The 20,737-nt window shown below is 37.8% G+C and overlaps 2 protein-coding genes across 2 annotated transcripts in view; both read right to left on the bottom strand.

Moving 5' to 3' along the window:
• The window catches only part of LOC137426998 (sialic acid-binding Ig-like lectin 15), a 328,618-nt gene extending 317,876 nt beyond the window's left edge, over window positions 1–10,742 (bottom strand). The window contains exons 1-3 of the mRNA XM_078778797.1: window positions 10,546–10,742; window positions 4,924–5,355; window positions 3,244–3,645 (exon numbers count right to left, since the gene is read on the bottom strand). Of these exons, the coding sequence (XP_078634923.1) occupies window positions 3,244–3,645; window positions 4,924–5,355; window positions 10,546–10,603 (892 nt within the window). The 5' untranslated portion in view covers window positions 10,604–10,742. The remainder of the gene's footprint in view (window positions 1–3,243; window positions 3,646–4,923; window positions 5,356–10,545) is intronic.
• The window catches only part of LOC137426997 (sialic acid-binding Ig-like lectin 15), a 369,687-nt gene that overhangs the window by 310,677 nt on the left and 38,273 nt on the right, over window positions 1–20,737 (bottom strand). The gene's annotated exons all lie outside the window — the stretch shown is intronic.

Here is a 20,737-nt window from a genome sequence, read left to right as displayed (position 1 = left end):
CAGCACAAACATAATGTGTGATTTCACATATGAAACCAGCACAAACATATTGTGTGATTTCACATATGAAACCAGCACAAACATAATGTGTGATTCAACATATGAAACCAGCACAAACATAATGTGTGATTTAACATATGAAATCAGCACAAACATAATGTGTGATTTAACATCTGAAACCAGCACAAACATAATGTGTGATTTAACATATGAAACCAGCACAAACATAATGTGTGATTTAACATCTGAAACCAGCACAAACATAATGTGTGATTTAACATCTGAAACCAGCACAAACATAATGTGTGATTTAACATCTGAAACCAGCACAAACATAATGTGTGATTTAACATATGAAACCAGCACAAACATAATGTGTGATTTAACATCTGAAACCAGCACAAATATAATGTGAAATTTAACATATGAAACCAGCACAAACAGAATGTGTGATTTAACAGATGAAACCAGCACAAACATATTGTGTGATTTAACAGATGAAACCATCACAAAAATAACATGTGATTTAACATCTGAAACTAGCACAAACATAATGTGTGATTTAACAGATGAATCCAGCACAAACATAATGTGTTATTTTACATAAGAAACCAGCACAAACATAATGTGTGATTTAACAGATGAAACCATCACAAACATAGTGTGTGATTTAACAGATGAAACCAGCACAAACATAATGTGTGATTTAACAGATGAATCCAGCACAAACATAATGTGTTATTTTACATATGAAACCAGCACAAACATAATGTGTTATTTTACATATGAAACCAGCACAAACATAATGTGTGATTTAACAGATGAAACCAGGACAAACATAGTGTGTGATTTAACATATGAAACCAGCACAAACATAATGTGTGATTTAACATATGAAACCAGCACAAACATATTGTGTGATTTAACAGATGAAACCATCACAAAAATAACATGTGATTTAACATCTGAAACTAGCACAAACATAATATGTGATTTAACATATGAAACCAGCACAAACATATTGTGTGATTTAACAGATGAAACCATCACAAAAATAACATGTGATTTAACATCTGAAACTAGCACAAACATAATGTGTGATTTAACAGATTAATCCAGCACAAACATAATGTGTTATTTTACATATGAAACCAGCACAAACATAATGTGTGATTTAACAGATGAAACCATCACAAACATAATGTGTTATTTAACAGATGAAACCAGCACAAACATAGTGTGTGATTTAACAGATGAAACCATCACAAACATAATGTGTGATTTAACATATGAAACCAGGACAAACATAATGTGTGATTTAACATCTGAAACCAGCACAAACATAGTGTGTGATTTAACATCTGAAACCAGCACAAACATAATGTGTGATTTAACATATGAAACCATCACAAACATAATGTGTGATTTAACATATGAAACCAGCACAAACATAATGTGTGATTTAACAGATGAAACCAGCACAAACATAATGTGTGATTTAACAGATGAAACCAGGACAAACATAATGTGTGATTTAACAGATGAAACCAGGACAAACATAATGTGTGATTTAACAGATGAAACCAGGACAAACATAATGTGTGATTTAACAGATGAAACCAGGACAAACATAATGTGTGATTTAACATATGAAACCAGCACAAACATAATGTGTGATTTAACATATGAAACCAGCACAAACATAATGTGTGATTTAACAGATGAAACCAGCACAAACATATTGTGTGATTTAACAGATGAAACCAGGACAAACATAATGTGTGTTTTAACATATGAAACCAGCACAAACATAATGTGTGATTTAACAGATGAAACCAGCACAAACATATTGTGTGATTTAACAGATGAAACCAGGACAAACATAATGTGTGATTTAACATATGAAACCAGCACAAACATAATGTGTGATTTAACAGATGAAACCAGCACAAACATATTGTGTGATTTAACAGATGAAACCAGGACAAACATAATGTGTGATTTAACATATGAAACCAGCACAAACATATTGTGTGATTTAACACATGAAACCAGCACAAACATAATGTGTGATTTAACAGATGAAACCAGCACAAACATATTGTGTGATTTAACATATGAAACCAGCACAAACATATTGTGTGATTTAACATATGAAACCAGCACAAACATATTGTGTGATTTAACAGATGAAACCATCACAAAAATAACATGTGATTTAACATCTGAAACTAGCACAAACATATTGTGTGATTTAACATATGAAACCAGCACAAACATAATGTGTGATTTAACAGATGAAACCAGCACAAACATAATGTGTGATTTAACATATGAAACCAGCACAAACATAATGTGTGATTTAACAGATGAAACCAGCACAAACATATTGTGTGATTTAACAGATGAAACCAGGACAAACATAATGTGTGATTTAACATATGAAACCAGCACAAACATAATGTGTGATTTAACAGATGAAACCAGCACAAACATATTGTGTGATTTAACAGATGAAACCAGGACAAACATAATGTGTGATTTAACATATGAAACCAGCACAAACATATTGTGTGATTTAACATATGAAACCAGCACAAACATAATGTGTGATTTAACATATGAAACCAGCACAAACATATTGTGTGATTTAACATATGAAACCAGCACAAACATAATGTGTGATTTAACATATGAAACCAGCACAAACATATTGTGTGATTTAACAGATGAAACCAGGACAAACATAATGTGTGATTTAACATATGAAACCAGCACAAACATATTGTGTGATTTAACATATGAAACCAGCACAAACATAATGTGTGATTTAACAGATGAAACCAGCACAAACATATTGTGTGATTTAACAGATGAAACCAGGACAAACATAATGTGTGATTTAACAGATGAAACCAGGACAAACATAATGTGTGATTTAACAGTGGGTTATTTGTACACAGGGTGGGGTTTGGGCGGAGAAGGAGGGCAGCGTGGAGATTAAGACGAGGAAGGGATGAAGTGTTTGCTGGACTTGCTTTCAGAACCAAATAAGATGTAATATTACATCACATAAATAATGTGATATAATAAGATATGATACATATGATGTATTGTAATATGCACGATATGATATGTTATGATATAACACAGATAACATAATTAAATATAATCCAATTTTAATGAAACCTAGTTTGGAAACATGCAGATTTGTAAAGAAAAATGTGGATTCAGAGCTTTCACCTTGGTTTTTGCATTTCTTCTGGAAGATATAGAATCCACCAGTGAGAAGAAGAAGAAGAAGAACAATGCTGAGGAGAGTTGTCCAGAGAACCAGACTCCAGGAGACTTTTTGTGATTTTTGTTCAAAGGCCACATATTTGTGATCCTCTCCATGCATGTTCTGTACCAGGCACTTGAACTTCCCTTCAATCAGTTTGTTTGTGATTATCAAACCACTCATGAAATGTTGTGGTTTTCTTTGATACATTTCATCAACTCCCACTTGGCTTGCATTCAGATTGAGTCCTTCAGGGCTCCACCAGGTGATGTTTGGTTCCGGCTTGGCCTCAGCCTCACAGAACAGTTTCCAGGAGTTCCTGGAGTTCACAAACGCTCTTGAGATGTTCAGGATCTTCGGACGCACTGTGGGATCACGGGGTCATGTTTATACACCATCTACCGTGGTACATGACACATACATGTACCATGACATACAATGTATATGACAAAGAAAGTAATATTATTTCAAATTAAATTGCTTTCTGATATCATGATTATATTATTACTTCCTCCACAGTTGACGGAGGTTATATTTTCACCCTGTCCGTTTGTCTGTCTATTTGTCTATGGGGAAGATATCACAAAAAGCTGTGGATTAATTCGGATAAAATTTGGTGGTGAAGAAGTTGTGTGTGTGACAAAGACGAAATGATTCGATTTTGGTGAAGATCCGGATCCGGATCCGGCTAGTAGAATTTTTAAAGTGATTCTTCACCGTTGAGTGATACGGCCAAAGACGAGGGGTACATCAGGGTATGAAAGACCTATGGTGATTCCTGTCATTGATTTTGATTAAATGTGATTCTGTTTTGTGATTTTCTGGTCTACTCTGAGATACAAAACGTAAACTGTTCACCTGGCGGAGGTATGATCTCTCCTGAGTGCCGTTATAGTATTTTACATTTTATTGCCATTTTATTGCATTATTAATTTTTACTTGTTAAATTCATCAATTGTAACATTTACCTCAATTCAACCTTTGGCCACGATGGAAGTTAAATAAACCTTTATTATTGTTATTATTATTGTTATTATTATTATTATTATTATTATAAGATTTATAAGATGAAGGTGTTACATTTAGTACTCCGCAATCCCATGACAATTGTTTTGCCTCCATTGTTATTCGTGTTTTCCTTATCAACATTTTGTTGTTGTTATTCATTATCTTACAACAGAAAACGATAATCCCCATTATAATTATAATCTGAAATACACGTTTTTTTTTGTTTTTTTTGTATACAACATCGAGGCTCGTGAAAGTGCTAACATTAATCACACAGAAAGACAAACCAACACATAATACATATAACATGGGGAGCGGTAGACAAGATGGGGAGAGAGGGGGAGGAACACAAACACAACATTTGAGAGCAGGGACATCGAGAGATCTGTGGGAGGGGGAGGCATGGGAAGGGGGGGGAGGTGGGAGAGGTATAAAACATATGGACACTGCAAGAACTTCCAGGAAAGAAGTTGGAATTTCAAACAAAGTGGATCTACGGTGAAATTAGCGGGGGTAGAAAAGATCAAGGTTTTGGATGGGGGAAGATAAGAGATGGTGGTGAACGGCTGTTTTAAAGACCTGGAGGGAGGAGTGAGATTGAAGGGAGTGTGGGAGTTTAAACGTTGTGAACTTACCATCGATGTGGAGATTTGTTAATTTATTTTTGCCGGTTGTAAATCCACCTTTACGTCCATTTGATTCTGTCCATTGAAAGCGACACCGATACCTCCCCTGATCCTCCATCGTCAGGTTTCTGATTCTCACCGACCCATCACCTTCACCTGGGTTCCCTACAGGTTCGATCCTCCCTTTAAAATCATCACGTGTATAGTTTGAGGAACTGTTGTAAATAATTACATTTCCGGCTTTGTTTCCTTTTCTGCTTTTCTTTTTGTACAACACCAAATATAAATCTTTCAAGGTGTTTTGTTTACTGTGATGGAACCGACAGGGAAGAATCACATCCTCGCCCCTTATACCGATCACCTCCCGTTGTGCACAAAGTTCAATTGTAAATCCTCTTTTGTTTTCCATTGTGCAATTATTCGTGTTCTGGATTTGCTGTCCTGCAGGAAATGTAAATAACAATATCAGTTACACACATGATATACATTATGCATAAACTATATAAACAATGAAGGTGAATGTCACACATGATATACATTATGCATAAACTATATAAACAATGAAGGTGAATGTCACACATGATATACATTATGCATAAACTATATAAACAATGAAGGTGAATGTCACACATGATATACATTATGCATAAACTATATAAACAATGAAGGTGAATGTCACACATGATATACATTATGTATAAACTATATAAACAATGAAGGTGAATGTCACACATTATATACATTATGTATAAACTATATAAACCATGAAGGTGAATGTCACACATTATATACATGATGTATAAACTATATAAACAATGAAGGTGAATGTCACACATGATATACATTATGCATAAACTATATAAACAATGAAGGTGAATGTCACACATTATATACATTATGCATAAACTATATAAACAATGAAGGTGAATGTCACACATTATATACATTATGCATAAGCTATATAAACAATGAAGGTGAATGTCACACATTATATACATTATGCATAAACTAGACAAACAATGAAGGTGAATGTCACACATTATATACATTATGCATGAACTATATAAACAATGAAGTTGAATGTCACACATTATATACATTATGTATAAACTATATAAACAATGAAGGTGAATGTTACACATTACATCCATTATGTATAAACTATATGAACAATGAAGGTGAATGTCACACATTGTATACATTATGTAAAAACTATATAAACAATGACGGTGAATGTCACACATTATATACATTATGTATAAACTATATAAACAATGAAGGTGAATGTCACACATTATATACATTATGTATAAACAATATAAACAATGAAGGTGAATGTCACACATTATATACATTATGCATAAACTGTATAAACAATGAAGGTGAATGTCACACATTATATACATTATGCATAAACTATATAAACAATGAAGGTGAATGTCACACATTATATACATTATGCATAAACTATATAAACAATGAAGGTGAATGTCACACATTACATACATTATGTACAGTATAAACTATATAAACAATGAAGGTGAATGTCACACATTATATACATTACGTATAAACTATATAAACAATGAAGGTGAATGTCACACATTACATACATTATGTATAAACTATATAAACAATGAAGGTGAATGTCACACATTATATACATTATGCATAAACTATATAAACAATGAAGGTGAATGCCACACATTATATACATTATGCATAAACTATATAAACAATGAAGGTGAATGTCACACATGATATACATTATGCATAAACTATATAAACAATGAAGGTGAATGTCATACATTATATACATGATGCATAAACTATATAAACAATGAAGGTGAATGTCACACATTATATACATTATGTATAAACTAGATAAACAATGAAGGTGAATGTCACACATTATATACATTATGTATAAACTAGATAAACAATGAAGGTGAATGTCACACATTATATACATTATGCATAAACTATATAAACAATGAAGGTGAATGTCACACATTATATACATTATGTATAAACTAGATAAACAATGAAGGTGAATGTCACACATTATATACATTATGCATAAACTATAAAACAATGAAGGTGAATGTCACACATTATATACATTATGTATAAACTATATAAACCATGAAGGTGAATGTCACACATTATATACATGATGTATAAACTATATAAACAATGAAGGTGAATGTCACACATGATATACATTATGCATAAACTATATAAACAATGAAGGTGAATGTCACACATTATATACATTATGCATAAACTATATAAACAATGAAGGTGAATGTCACACATTATATACATTATGCATAAGCTATATAAACAATGAAGGTGAATGTCACACATTATATACATTATGCATAAACTAGACAAACAATGAAGGTGAATGTCACACATTATATACATTATGCATGAACTATATAAACAATGAAGTTGAATGTCACACCTTATATACATTATGTATAAACTATATAAACAATGAAGGTGAATGTTACACATTACATACATTATGTATAAACTATATGAACAATGAAGGTGAATGTCACACATTGTATACATTATGTAAAAACTATATAAACAATGACGGTGAATGTCACACATTATATACATTATGTATAAACTATATAAACAATGAAGGTGAATGTCACACATTATATACATTATGTATAAACAATATAAACAATGAAGGTGAATGTCACACATTATATACATTATGCATAAACTGTATAAACAATGAAGGTGAATGTCACACATTATATACATTATGCATAAACTATATAAACAATGAAGGTGAATGTCACACATTATATACATTATGCATAAACTATATAAACAATGAAGGTGAATGTCACACATTACATACATTATGTACAGTATAAACTATATAAACAATGAAGGTGAATGTCACACATTATATACATTACGTATAAACTATATAAACAATGAAGGTGAATGTCACACATTACATACATTATGTATAAACTATATAAACAATGAAGGTGAATGTCACACATTATATACATTATGCATAAACTATATAAACAATGAAGGTGAATGCCACACATTATATACATTATGCATAAACTATATAAACAATGAAGGTGAATGTCACACATGATATACATTCTGCATAAACTATATAAACAATGAAGGTGAATGTCATGCATTATATACATGATGCATAAACTATATAAACAATGAAGGTGAATGTCACACATTATATACATTATGTATAAACTAGATTAACAATGAAGGTGAATGTCACACATTATATACATTATGCATAAACTAGATAAACAATGAAGGTGAATATCACACATTATATACATTATGCATAAACTAGATAAACAATGAAGGTGAATGTCACACATTATATACATTATGCATAAACTAGATAAACAATGAAGGTGAATATCACACATTATACACATTATGCATAAACTAGATAAACAATGAAGGTGAATGTCACACATTATATACATGATGCAAAAACTATATAAACAATGAAGGTGAATGTCGCACATTACATACATTATGCATAAACTATATAAACAATGAAGGTGAATGTCACATATTATATACATCAATCTATATATATAAAACACAGTTTGTGTGTGTGTGTGTAATGTTACCGATAGACTCCTAAACAGAGAGGCTTACGTGCTTGATATTTGGCATAGACATGGCCATTGAGCCTGGGAAGAACATGGCCGACCTAAAAAAAATTATTTCATAATATCTTTTTGCCATATTTTTACCTCAGCGCATTTCAGCGAGGAATATTATGCACGGAATCTGAGGCGGTGGCAGAGCAGCGCGCTGATTCGCTCAGAGCGATCACGTGATGTTCCTTGCCGCCATAAACTCAGTTACGCGTTCGCACGTATTTCAGAGCGAAAAGCGATTGCGTTTTTTCACATTTCAGCGAGGAACATTGCCATTCACACCACATAGGTTTTTCTTTCTTTCATCTTTACGAGATCCATATTTTTTATTCATATTTACCTCAGCGCATTTCAGCGAGGAATATTATACACGGAATCTGAGCAGGTGGAAAAGCAGTGCGCTGATTCGCTCAGAGCGATCACGTGATGTTCCTTGCCACCATAAACTCACAGTTAAGCGTTCGCACGTAATTCACACGTTCAGAAAAAACGAGATCCGCGAAGCGAGTTGGTCGAGTCGTGCTAACCAAGATGGCGACACAGCGGTTTCACTTTTCACGGAGTATGAGTGTTCTATATATTTTCAATTCAGTGCGCCCGACTCGCTCACGTACTTGATTTGTGGCAAAGACATGGCCATTGGGCCTTCACGGTGTAATTTGTGCGAGGCTTTTGTCCGAGTGAGCTTGAGTCGAGAGGGCGAATGTACGGGTTGGGAATGTATGGGTCTCCCTTCCCCCGCCCGGCAACGCCGGTACTGGAGGGCGTCACAGGATCGGTGAGTCTCCAAAATCCGCTTAGTGCTGTTGCAAAGATGCAGGACGATGTCGCGATTGTTGTGCTGCTCTCCGACCATGAGAACTGCAACGTCATTGTTGACTGGCCCTCCCCTTCCCTCCCCCTTCCCCCTCCGTCCTCCCCTCCCCCTCCCTTCCCCCTCCACCCTACCCCGTCCCCTTCTCCCCTCCCCCTCCCTTTTCCCCCTCCCACTCCCTTTTCCCGCTCCCCCCCCTCCCCCCCCTCCCTTTTCCCCCTCCCCCCTCCCCCTCCCCCTCCCCCCTCCAACCATCCCGGTGTTTCACAGGTAGGGTGATTGATCAATGTGTGTCGTCAATCGGATGGATCTTAAACTGGGAATCCCACCTTCCAGAATTAGTTGGTGAACATTAATGACACCACAATGTCCTTCATGAAGTGGAGGTGAGTTATCACCGGCATCCTGAACAAATTACAAATTCCTACCCTGATTGACTGCTGGGAAGGCAATGGCAAACCACCCAGGATAACCTTGCCAATTAAATTCTTTGACAGAACCATCGTTATGTAAGGCGTACGGTACATCATCCTTATCGTTCTGCTCCTCGTCATCCTCATCATTCTTGTAATTTAGGTAACCTCATCTCGATTCTCCAAGATGTCGACAAAATGGGTCGTGATATCCGGATGTACGTCCACAGGATCGCCCGGTCTTAGAGGTTTCAATTTCGTATCTGAGGGGCTCCAATGAAGGCCTCCCAGAGAATTAGGGGGGGGGCTCCAATGGGGGCCTCCCAGAGAATCAGAGGGGCTCCAATGGGGGTCTCCCAGAGAATCAGGGGCCTCCCATGGGGTCTCCCAGAGAATCAGAGGGGCTCCAATGGGGGCCTCCCAGAGAATCAGGGTGGCTCCAATGGGGGCCTCCCAGAAAATCAGAGGGGCTCCCATGGGGTCTCCCAGAGAATCAGAGGGGCTCCAATGGGGGCCTCCCATAGAATTCAGCGACATTTGTGATGTTGTAAATATATGATCCTGATCAAACAGTTTCTATTTACTTGGTATATCCACACATTATCAGGAAACGTTCTTCTCAATAAATCACTCAGTTATTCTTTCAAACAAAATGAACGTTTGTAACAAATGTGGGGGTCGAGGAGGAAAGTGGGAAATTTAACAAATAACTTACCTGTTGGGACAGACCCCAAGATCATCATCATCAGAGCGCAAAAAATGTGAAAGATCATTGTATTAACTCTGAATGGAGAAGAAGATCCTCGAGTTGGTTCTGATATGAGATTGGTCGCTGAGATCAGATATTATGAACCCAGTACCGAGTTCCAGATCCCGATTTCAAACACTCCCGATAACACTAAGAACACTTGTGGGTAATTCACTTCACATGCAATCAGAACGTTCCACAATCTCCTCCCACAAGGGGGCGGAGCTTGAACGATATCGAGGAGATTCGAAACACCAACAAATAAAAAAATATTTACATCACACTGAACTGATAGATCAACACACTTATTGTTATTTATTTAATACCGTGATTATTAACTTTGTACACACCAATGAAATAATGTATAATTGTTTTAATTGTATTTCTGAATGAGGTGAGTAAATCATTCTTTCTGTTGCTTGTTCTGAGAAATACAGAAAAAGAGAAGGAATTAATAGGTTTTGTGTTCATAGTTTGAGGAACTTAAAAAGGAAATGTTTTTCCATTATGTTCACACATGCAGGTTCACATCATACAGGTGCACAAACACATTTATCACATGAATCCATTTTATATGTACACCTGTATCACTGTATCGCCAGGTTTCACTCGAAAAAACAACAATACGTCTCAATATGAATCATGATAATCCTGATTAATAGTCTGGATAATCATCTCTCTCATTTCTCCATGTTTTGTTTTACTTTAATCTCATTTCAACCTTGTGGGAGGGTCACGTGGGTGTAAGGTGACCCACCTTTTGGTGATGTTGATCTGGGGTTCAAGGTATCGAATGGACAAAGATGACATATATCTTGTTTTAAATAGCAAGTACAAGTGCACAGTTTGTGAGCACTGATTGTGAGCGTCCACTTATAAGGACAGTTTTCCTTTGAAGTGGACGTGGCATCATATTTTCAAAATGTCCGCCAGGTGGGCTGAGGTTACGTTTTCACCTGTTTGTTTGTCTGTGAGAATGATATCTCAAAAAGTTGTGCAGAAGTTATGACAAAACTTGTTGGATGAGTTGCTCAGGTGACAAGAACAAGCCGGTTAGATTTTGGTTCAGGTCAGCAGATCTCGCCTATCAGTGGGATACAAAAGGTAAACTGTTCAACCTGGTGGAGGTATGCGCTCTACAGAGTGCTGTTCTAGCTTTACTTTATGTGTTGTCTGATCTGCTTGTTCCTCGTCCACCTGTAACTCCGACCCACCTGATGATTCGCAACCCCTCCAACGTTTGTCCTCCAGCTCTTCCATGAGCCTCAATCTTTAATTATAAAAATTGCTTTAAAGTTTGGCCCACGTCTTGAGTTCCTACTATTTGGAGTGTTCATTGATTTTAAATGATATCGTTTGATGAAGAATATGGGTTTAATGAGGTTTGATTGTACCAATTATGGGAAACCATCAACCTTGCTAAAGATCTATTTAATTAACAAGTGAGGTACCCGTGCTATGCATGGGTGGGAGGCCAGAAGCAAACAGACAATGCAGAAACGACGAATGCTAAAGCATGAAACCAATAAAATCCACATTCCTGTGGCACCTTTAGTCGCACGTCAGACATGGACAGCAAGTTCGTGAAGGACTTCCATGAAAAATGTACCCGTTCGCAAACAAACGGGTACGTTTGTTCCATACCCAGTCAATGGCGAATCTGCATATGGCGATCCGCGAATTCACGTTCAGAAAGTAGAAACCGACACGGCATTTCGTCATTCACTTGAACTCGATATCTCTTTTTTCATTCCAAACAGTATAACTCCAATCACAAATTAAATAGCATTAATATAAAAAATAAAATCTAAACAACCTTCCTGACATAAACAAATATTTAAATCCTGATGTGAAGTTCCGTACGGTTGGGTGAATACAATTACGAATTCAAAATCGTAATTGTATTCACTCAATTCCAATCATCAATTGATACTTTAACAAAACGATTAACGTTTAACGATTAAACATTATGATTGAATGACGGTTGTATTGAGATATTATCAAACCCGTGCATTGCCGTCATCTGTCCACTTCCGGATTCGCTGCAGGTTCGTAATTCTCATCAAAATCTAAACAGTATTTGTAGAATTTCAATTAAAGCCACATCACTGTTCATAATCGGTAAATATTATTCCATCGTTTTTGGGAAAACTTGGAAAAATTGGAAAAACAATACAAGCTATTTTACTCCCAGGGGTCCCAGGAATACCCACCCAAAATATCGTTGCGATCGGTTGAGCCGTCTTTGCGGTACCTTCGAACGGACGGACGGACATTAGGTGAATTATAGTAAGATTAACCGTTTACAGATCCTCCATGATTCAGCACCTCTTCAGCTCCTTTCCCTTCCTCAACATTCACCATTTATATTCACAATAATTGTGTTTAATTCCATAACCTATGAAGTAGAGGATTGGTTAACAATAAATAATTTATGTGTGAATATATAGATATAGCACCAACTGTGATATCTCATTTCAAACCCTCGCACAAGTTGATGTAAATCTGCCTTGAATCGAGATGCTCCTTCCAGCACCTCCTAACTTGATCATATTGTTAAATAAAAAACCTGTTTAGTTGAAGCAGCCAATCAGGTGAAAGGATTTCGGTCACGTGATCGATTACGATATTTAAAATGGCAGCCTGCACTGAATCAACACCGTCGAACTGGTGTATAAGGGGGAACAAACTAAGTTCACATGATATGATTATCTTTTCTGATTCCTTGTTCCAAAACTGGTAAAGCAATCTCAGGATACCTTCATCTTAAAGAACATGAGTGTCTCAAAACCAAGCACATACGGGATATGTCAAACAAAAACAGCAGAGGAAGGAGGAAACGAACAAACACTGTTGTGTGGTTTGTGAGTGTTGCAATGTTTTATCTTTTTATTTTGAATACAGGAGTTCAGGCTAAAGGGGGAACCAAACAACTGATTTACAAACATGAAAAACATCAAACAACCAGATGGGCATAACTCTACACACTGCTGATGACTGGATTGTAATTTCACATGTCGTCACTCAAGATATGTTTGTTGAAACATTGTTTTGGAATGTCTGGAATGGGTGGATTGCCACAACAACTGGTATTACGGTGCAGTCGTTGGGCAGTCAGTTTTGCAATCTTGTGGCTTGACTTGGCTTGTGGGGGAATGGGCTTTTGCAATGTCGACGTGATGAACATCTGGATGCTGGAAAAAGGGAAATGCCAGTCTCATGTAGTTGAGGTAGGGTCGTGATTTATCTTGTCTACAGTGGACGTTGTGAATATGCCAATCTTGCGGGGTTGTGGACAAACAGCTCCCATTGATTCAACGTGGTTGATAGCAAAACTGGCCAGATCAGCAGACATACAGTCACGTGAAAAAGTAAGTACACCCCATGTAAAGTTTTGATTTTTTCAACATATTTCAACATACAGCTATTTGATCTTCATTTCAACAATATTGATAGATAAAGGTGATATAATATAACAAATATCATGAAACATTTACATTTTGTGGTCCATTGTATCTATCTATAATTCCAGTAATCTCTGTGTGTATGTTTGTATGTTTGTATGTTTGTATGTATGTATGTATGTATGTATGTATGTCTGTGACCGCTGTTTCTCGACAACCACGGGTCCGATATACTTTAAACTTGCCAGGTATATTGCTGGGGACCCGAGGATGTGCCTTTTCAAGGTTTCATATTAATCGGACAAGTAGTTACCGAGCTATGTCCAAAAAACGATTCAACCAATCAGAGAGCAGCGAGCTATCACGTGTGCCGAACGTGCCGAACAGACTCTGCCTCGGACGGCACATTTGAGAGCGTATTCATTTATTTCACGTTGGCAAACTATGTTGGCGTTAAACTATGTTTTAAAACTAATTAAAACTAATTTGCGATTCATCGTAACTGCGATTTGCGACCTTCCGGACAGTGAAGACTTCACTTCCGGCAGCCAATCACACAACGCGTTGTTGCGTAGGCGTGGCCGATGTGAGAGCGAGCCGAGCGCGTGCGCCATTACGGTTCGTAATTCGATTTCTTCCGGAGAAAATAATAATTTCTCGATTTCTTATGCGCATTATTTCTCCCAATTCAGTCAGAGCGAAGGGCGGAAGCGAAGAGCGTTGTTTTTTTTGTTTACGGGCGTACGGGCGTACGGGCGGGGTAGAGCGTACGGGTAGCGTTTTTTTTTTTTTTTGGCAAGGAACGGGCACCCACGTACGGGCATGCCCTAGTAATTTAAATACACATAAATGCAAATTTCGCATGTGGAAAAAGTAAGTACACCCCTACATTTATCACTACTTCAAATACCTAAAATTAGACTCAGGTGCACCAGCTCAGGTGCAAATGATTAGAACATCTTTAGAGAGGATCTTGGAGGAACCTGTCTTATTTTATACCTCAGACATTTAGTTTGGTTTGCTCTTTGTTGTTGAAGTGTGTGGCGTCACCATGCCTAGATCAAAAGAGCTCTCTGAGGCCTTCAGAAAGAAGGTTATGGATGCCTACGAGTCTGGGAAATGATTTAAAAAGATCTCCAAACAATTTGAAATCAATCATTCGACTGTCCGGAAGATCATCTACAAGTGGAGAAGATTCCAAACAACTGCCAACTTGGCCAGGCCGCCCCAGCAAATTTCAGCCCAAGAGCAGACCGCAAGATGATGAAAGAAGTCTCAAAGAACCCCAGAATGTCATCACGGGACCTACAGGTAGCTCTTGACACTGTTGATGTCAAAGTGCACGAGTCTACCACTAGAAAGAGGCTGCACAAATTTGATCTACATAGGAGGTGTGCAAGGAGGAAACCTTTGCTTTCCAGAAAGAACATCAGGGCAAGAATAAAGTTTGCCAATGAACACCTAGGCAAAGACCAGCACTTCTGGAACAATGTGCTCTGGACAGATGAGTCAAAGGTAGAGCGATTTGGCCACAGTACCAGAAGACATATTTGGTGAAAACCAAAGACAGCATTTGACCACAAGAACCTGATACCAACTGTAAAGCATGGTGGTGGAAATATTATGGTTTGGGGCAGCTTTGCTGCATCAGGGCCTGGGCAGCTCACCATCATAGAATCCACTATGAATTCTTCATTGTACCAGAGGGTGCTTGAGGATAATGTGAGGCCATCTGTCGGAAAGTTGAAGCTCAACCGAAGGTGGACCTTGCAACATGACAATGACCCTAAACATACCAGTAAATCCACCAAGGAATGGCTGAAAAGAAAGAAATGGAGGGTTCTGGAATGGCCAAGTCAAAGCCCAGATCTAAATCCCATCGAGATGTTGTGGTGGGGTTTGAAACGAGCTGTGCATGCAAGAAACCCCTCAAACATCGCACAGCTGAAAGAATTCTGTATGGAGGAGTGGGCAAAAATTTCTCCCAGTCGATGTCAGACTGGTAGACAGTTATAAGAAACACCTACTTGAGGTTGTTTCTGCCAAAGGGGGCAATGCCACCTATTAGAGCCAAGGGTGTACTTACTTTTTCCACATGCAAAATTTGCATTTATGTTTGTTTAAATTATACAATGGACTACAAAATGTAAATGTTTCATGATATTTGTTATATTATATCACCTTTATCTGTCAATATTGTTGAAATGAAGATCAAATAGCTGTATTTTGAAATATGTTGAAAAAGTCAAAACTTTACATTGGGTGTACTTACTTTTTCACGTGACTGTACGGAGAACACGATCATATGTCATAGAGTCCCATCTTGTAAAAAGTATTGTTACATTTATGGGGAGTCGGCAATGCAATACCTTAGGGCCGGGTAGGATTGTATAAGGTAGTCTGATCCGAATGTCGCAATGAAGAAGAATAAACCTCCATGTACCTAAGTAGGGATCCATTAGACCGGATGTCGTGTAATGTTGTATTTTTGTCCCCATCACGAGGGGTGGGGGTATGTTAATTAGTTAGGGTATAAAAATAATTCCCTGTATGTGATTGCCTCTGTAACCTTTTCCTTTGTTCCTTATGACAATGCACCCATCACACACCCACTATCCGCCAAGCAATGGGTGCGTAATTATAACACAAAATAAAAGTAACCGAAACCAGGACATTCAAATACCACTGGCGCTGCCAGCCGCCACATCACAACACCAAGCAGGCAGGTCCGTGAGGCCCACCCCGAGGGGTGGTGTTTGGTCCGGTACCATGGAACGAGGAGATGGACTCACTGATTGGAGCACGCGCGGATGTCATCGGATGACGTAAGACCCCGAGGAACTAAATCTATTGAGTCCGACATTTTCTCTCTTCTTGGTTCGGGCTATTGAAGGAGCAGATGCAGTTTATACGCTCTTGGCTCTGGGTTTTATAGCGTGCAGTCGCATGTCCCGCTCTTGCTTTTTGTGTCCCGAGTTGAAAAAGGACAGTCGCATGTACCTTTTTGCGCTGGATTCTTGTCGTGATCAGTCGTATTGTTCTTCCTCCCTTGGTTTCGACGTTCGTGGCAGGCGGTCACAGCTGTTCCTCGCAGGCAGTCACAGCTAGTGGCTTTGTGACGGCTGTGTGCCATGTCGAGTGTGCCTGAGAGACCGTGGTGTTGTGTGGAGCAGGCGACGAAGATGAACCCGGCCTGCTCGCTTCGCGCTTGGCGGCTGGAGTGAACGAACTGCACGCCAATGCCTGTTTCCCGCGCACAGACTTCGCGCCAAGGCATGTGTTTTCCCTCACACGGGCCTCCGGTACCCGTTCAAGGACTGACGGGGTTCAAGAGCCGCTCAAAGCTGAGTACACAAACACGCATTATTTCCCACCCTTGTGTTGTTTTACGAGTCTGTATGGAGGATCCATCGATTAGGAATTTTAGTTTTATTGTGCATTTTTTGTTCCCTTGCATTTATTTTTATTGAACCCTTTTATAGTTACATTTTAATTTCATGTCGGTCTTGCTTGATTACGCTCCAGTGGAAGCTGCCCATGTAAGTTCGTCATTCTCCTTTCCCTCGCGTGTAAAGAACACGGCCATAGTTGGATTGAACGCTTTGGAGGTAAGCTGATTGGCTATTCGTCCCCAGGGGATATATGCAACGTGCTACCCGCCCCCTCCCACCCCCAGGGACACGACAGTATCAATCATATCCTTGGATATCGTCTTGGAATTTAGGTATGCTCCAACCAAGGGACAGAGGCAGTGGAGGTTCACAATCTTGGCTGTCTGGTAACTGCTGATTCTACTATGGAGTATCATGGTCATAAGAGTACGCATTGATGAAGGCACTGATATCTGCTGGCAATCGCCTACGTAAGTACCATCAAATGATGGGCATTCATTGGAGAACATATCACGGCAGATAATATCTGCAACACGTGACATCATGAATGTCTAAGCTTCTCCGTTGAGTTGACAAGTTTTCCTAATGCATTTGCCTGCAGTTCCACTTGGTACTAGTAGAATGTCACGCCCCTCATCGTGTGCCTCTAACTCGGAGAAGTATCCAAGTATGCTATTTTTGAATCAGGTCACATGGATGCTTGATTATCCTCTTCGAGCTGATATAGCCTGGACATGGACACTTCTTGCATGTAGGAGAGTAGTTTTGTAAAAGCAGTGTTCCTGGCTGTATCTGGGGTAGTGCTCTTCTGTGATGTGCTCGGTGAGCTTGATCTCGGTTTAATGGAGAAGCTACAAAGCATTGAGGATGATATTTTATCTCTAGCTACAACATCATCATCTATACTCAGCTTGGCTAATAAATGCTGATCTTGAAGATTAATGGCACATTGTTTTACCTTTGTATCTAGAGCTCCAGTGGATGCATTGTGGAGAGGATTAGTTAACGTTCCGGGTTTGTTTCGGAAGAGACAGGTTATACCTGGATCGTCAGACAGTGATATCTTCTGTCGAATAAACCTCTGAGGCATCTGAGGCATCTCTTCAATACCCTTGGCGTTTTGTAGCATGTTGCATATTTTTACCCTCGCTGGAGGAGAGGGTATTGCATTTGAGACCGTTTGTCTGTCTGTCTGTCTTTCTGTTACTTGGCAAAAAAATTTTTGGGGCGAAAAGTATGTTTATCACTCTGGTTTGTCTGTGTGTCTGTGTCTTTGCTTGTCTATCCGCTCCTTATACTTACCTTCAGGTCACAATTTCAAACCAATCTTCACGAAACTTCACCAAATAGTAGAGTTCGTAGTCCAACAAAATCCTATATATTTTTTTAGGTCAAAAGGTCAAACGATCAACATAGGCCAAAGGTCAACAACTTTTTTTTAATTTCTAAAATCCTCAATTTTCATCCGATTGACTTGAAATTTGAATAGGATTTACCTATCAGCTAACTGAATTTAACGGCCAACATTTTGGAGATCAACATAAGCCAAAAGGTCAAAAACCTTTTCAGATCTCTAAAATCCTCAATTTTCATCCGATTGACTTGAAATTTGAGTAGGATTTTCATATCAGGTAACTAAATTAAACCACCAACTATTGTTGAGATCAGCATAGGCCAAAAGGTCAACATAGGCCAAAGCTCAACAACAATTAAAAATCCTAAACTACTCAATTTTCATCCGATTGAATTGGAATTTGAATGGTATTTTAATATCATCGAACTGAATTCAACCACCAACTATTTTTGAGATCAACATAAGTCACAATGTCAACATAGGCGAAAGGTCAACCACTTTTTTCAAATTAATAAAATCCTCACTTTTCATCCGATTGACTTGAAATTTGAATGGGATTTCCATATAGGCTTACTGAATTCTACCACCCACTATTTTTGAGGTCACCATAGGCCAAACGGTCAACATGGGCCAACTTTTTGTAATTATCAATTTTCATCCAATTAAATTAAAATTTTAAGACGATTTGCAAATCAGGTTACTGAATTCAACCACCAATTATTTTTGAGATCAACAGATGTCACAAGGTCAACATAGACCAAAGGTCAACATAGGCCAAGTTTCTAAAATCCTCAATTTTCATCCGATTGACTTGAAATTTTAAGAGGATTTGTATCTCTGGACACTGAATTCAACCACCAAGTATTTTTGAGGTAAACATTGGCCAAAAGGTCAACATAGGCCGTTTCTAAAATCCTCAATTTTCATCCAATTAATTTGAAATTTGAAGAGGAATTTCATATCTGGTCACTGAATTCAACCACCAATTGTATTTTAGGTTAACATAGGCCAAAAGGTCAACATAGGCCAAATTTCTAAAATCCTCAATTTTCATCCAATTGACTTGAAATTTTAAGCGGATTTGTATCTCTGGACACTGAATTCAACCACCAAGTATTTTTGAGGTAAACATTGGCCAAAAGGTCAACATAGGCCGTTTCTAAAATCCTCAATTTTCATCCAATTAATTTGAAATTTGAAGAGGAATTTCATGTCTGGTAACTGAATTCAACCTCCAACTAATTTTGATGTCAACATAGGCCAAAAGGTCAACATTGGCTAAATTTCTAAAATCCTCAATTTTCATCCAATTGACTTGAAATTTTAAGCGGATTTGTATCTCTGGACACTGAATTCAACCACCAAGTATTTTTGAGGTAAACATTGGCCAAAAGGTCAACATAGGCCGTTTCTAAAATCCTCAATTTTCATCCAATTAATTTGAAATTTGAAGAGGAATTTCATGTCTGGTAATTGAATTCAACCTCCAACTAATTTTGATGTCAACATAGGCCAAAAGGTCAACATTGGCTAAATTTCTAAAATCCTCAATTTTCATCTGATTGACTTGAAATTTTAAGAGGATTTGCATACCAGGTCACTGAATTAAACCACCAATTATTTTTGAGGTCATCATAGGCCAACAACCTATTTTAGGGATTTCGCAAGTATCATGCTATGCACGACATACCTCTTCTTTGTTTGTTTATGTGCAGTATATCCCAAAAAGCATTTGACGGATTTGGATGAAATTTGGTCGGCAGGTTGAGTTTGTGATGAAGCCAAATTGAAAGATTTTGGTCAAGATCCGGATCGATCCAATAATTTTGTTAAGAGATTCGTCACCATTGAGAGTTTGCGCCAAAAGGATTTATGGCACGGTATCTCAAAAGGTTGTGGACCGATTCGGAAGAAACTTTGTAGACAGGTTGTGGGTGTGACAAGGCCAAATTGATTAGATTTTGGTGAAGATCCGGATACTGATCCAGATCCGAGAATTTTTAAAAGTG

Source organism: Myxine glutinosa, chromosome 5, assembly GCF_964187855.1.
Source record: "Myxine glutinosa chromosome 5, kmMyxGlut1.1, whole genome shotgun sequence".
NCBI lineage: Eukaryota > Metazoa > Chordata > Myxini > Myxiniformes > Myxinidae > Myxine > Myxine glutinosa.
The sequence above is the reverse complement of the archived record's forward strand: the minus strand, read 5'-3'. Positions and strand labels throughout refer to the sequence as shown.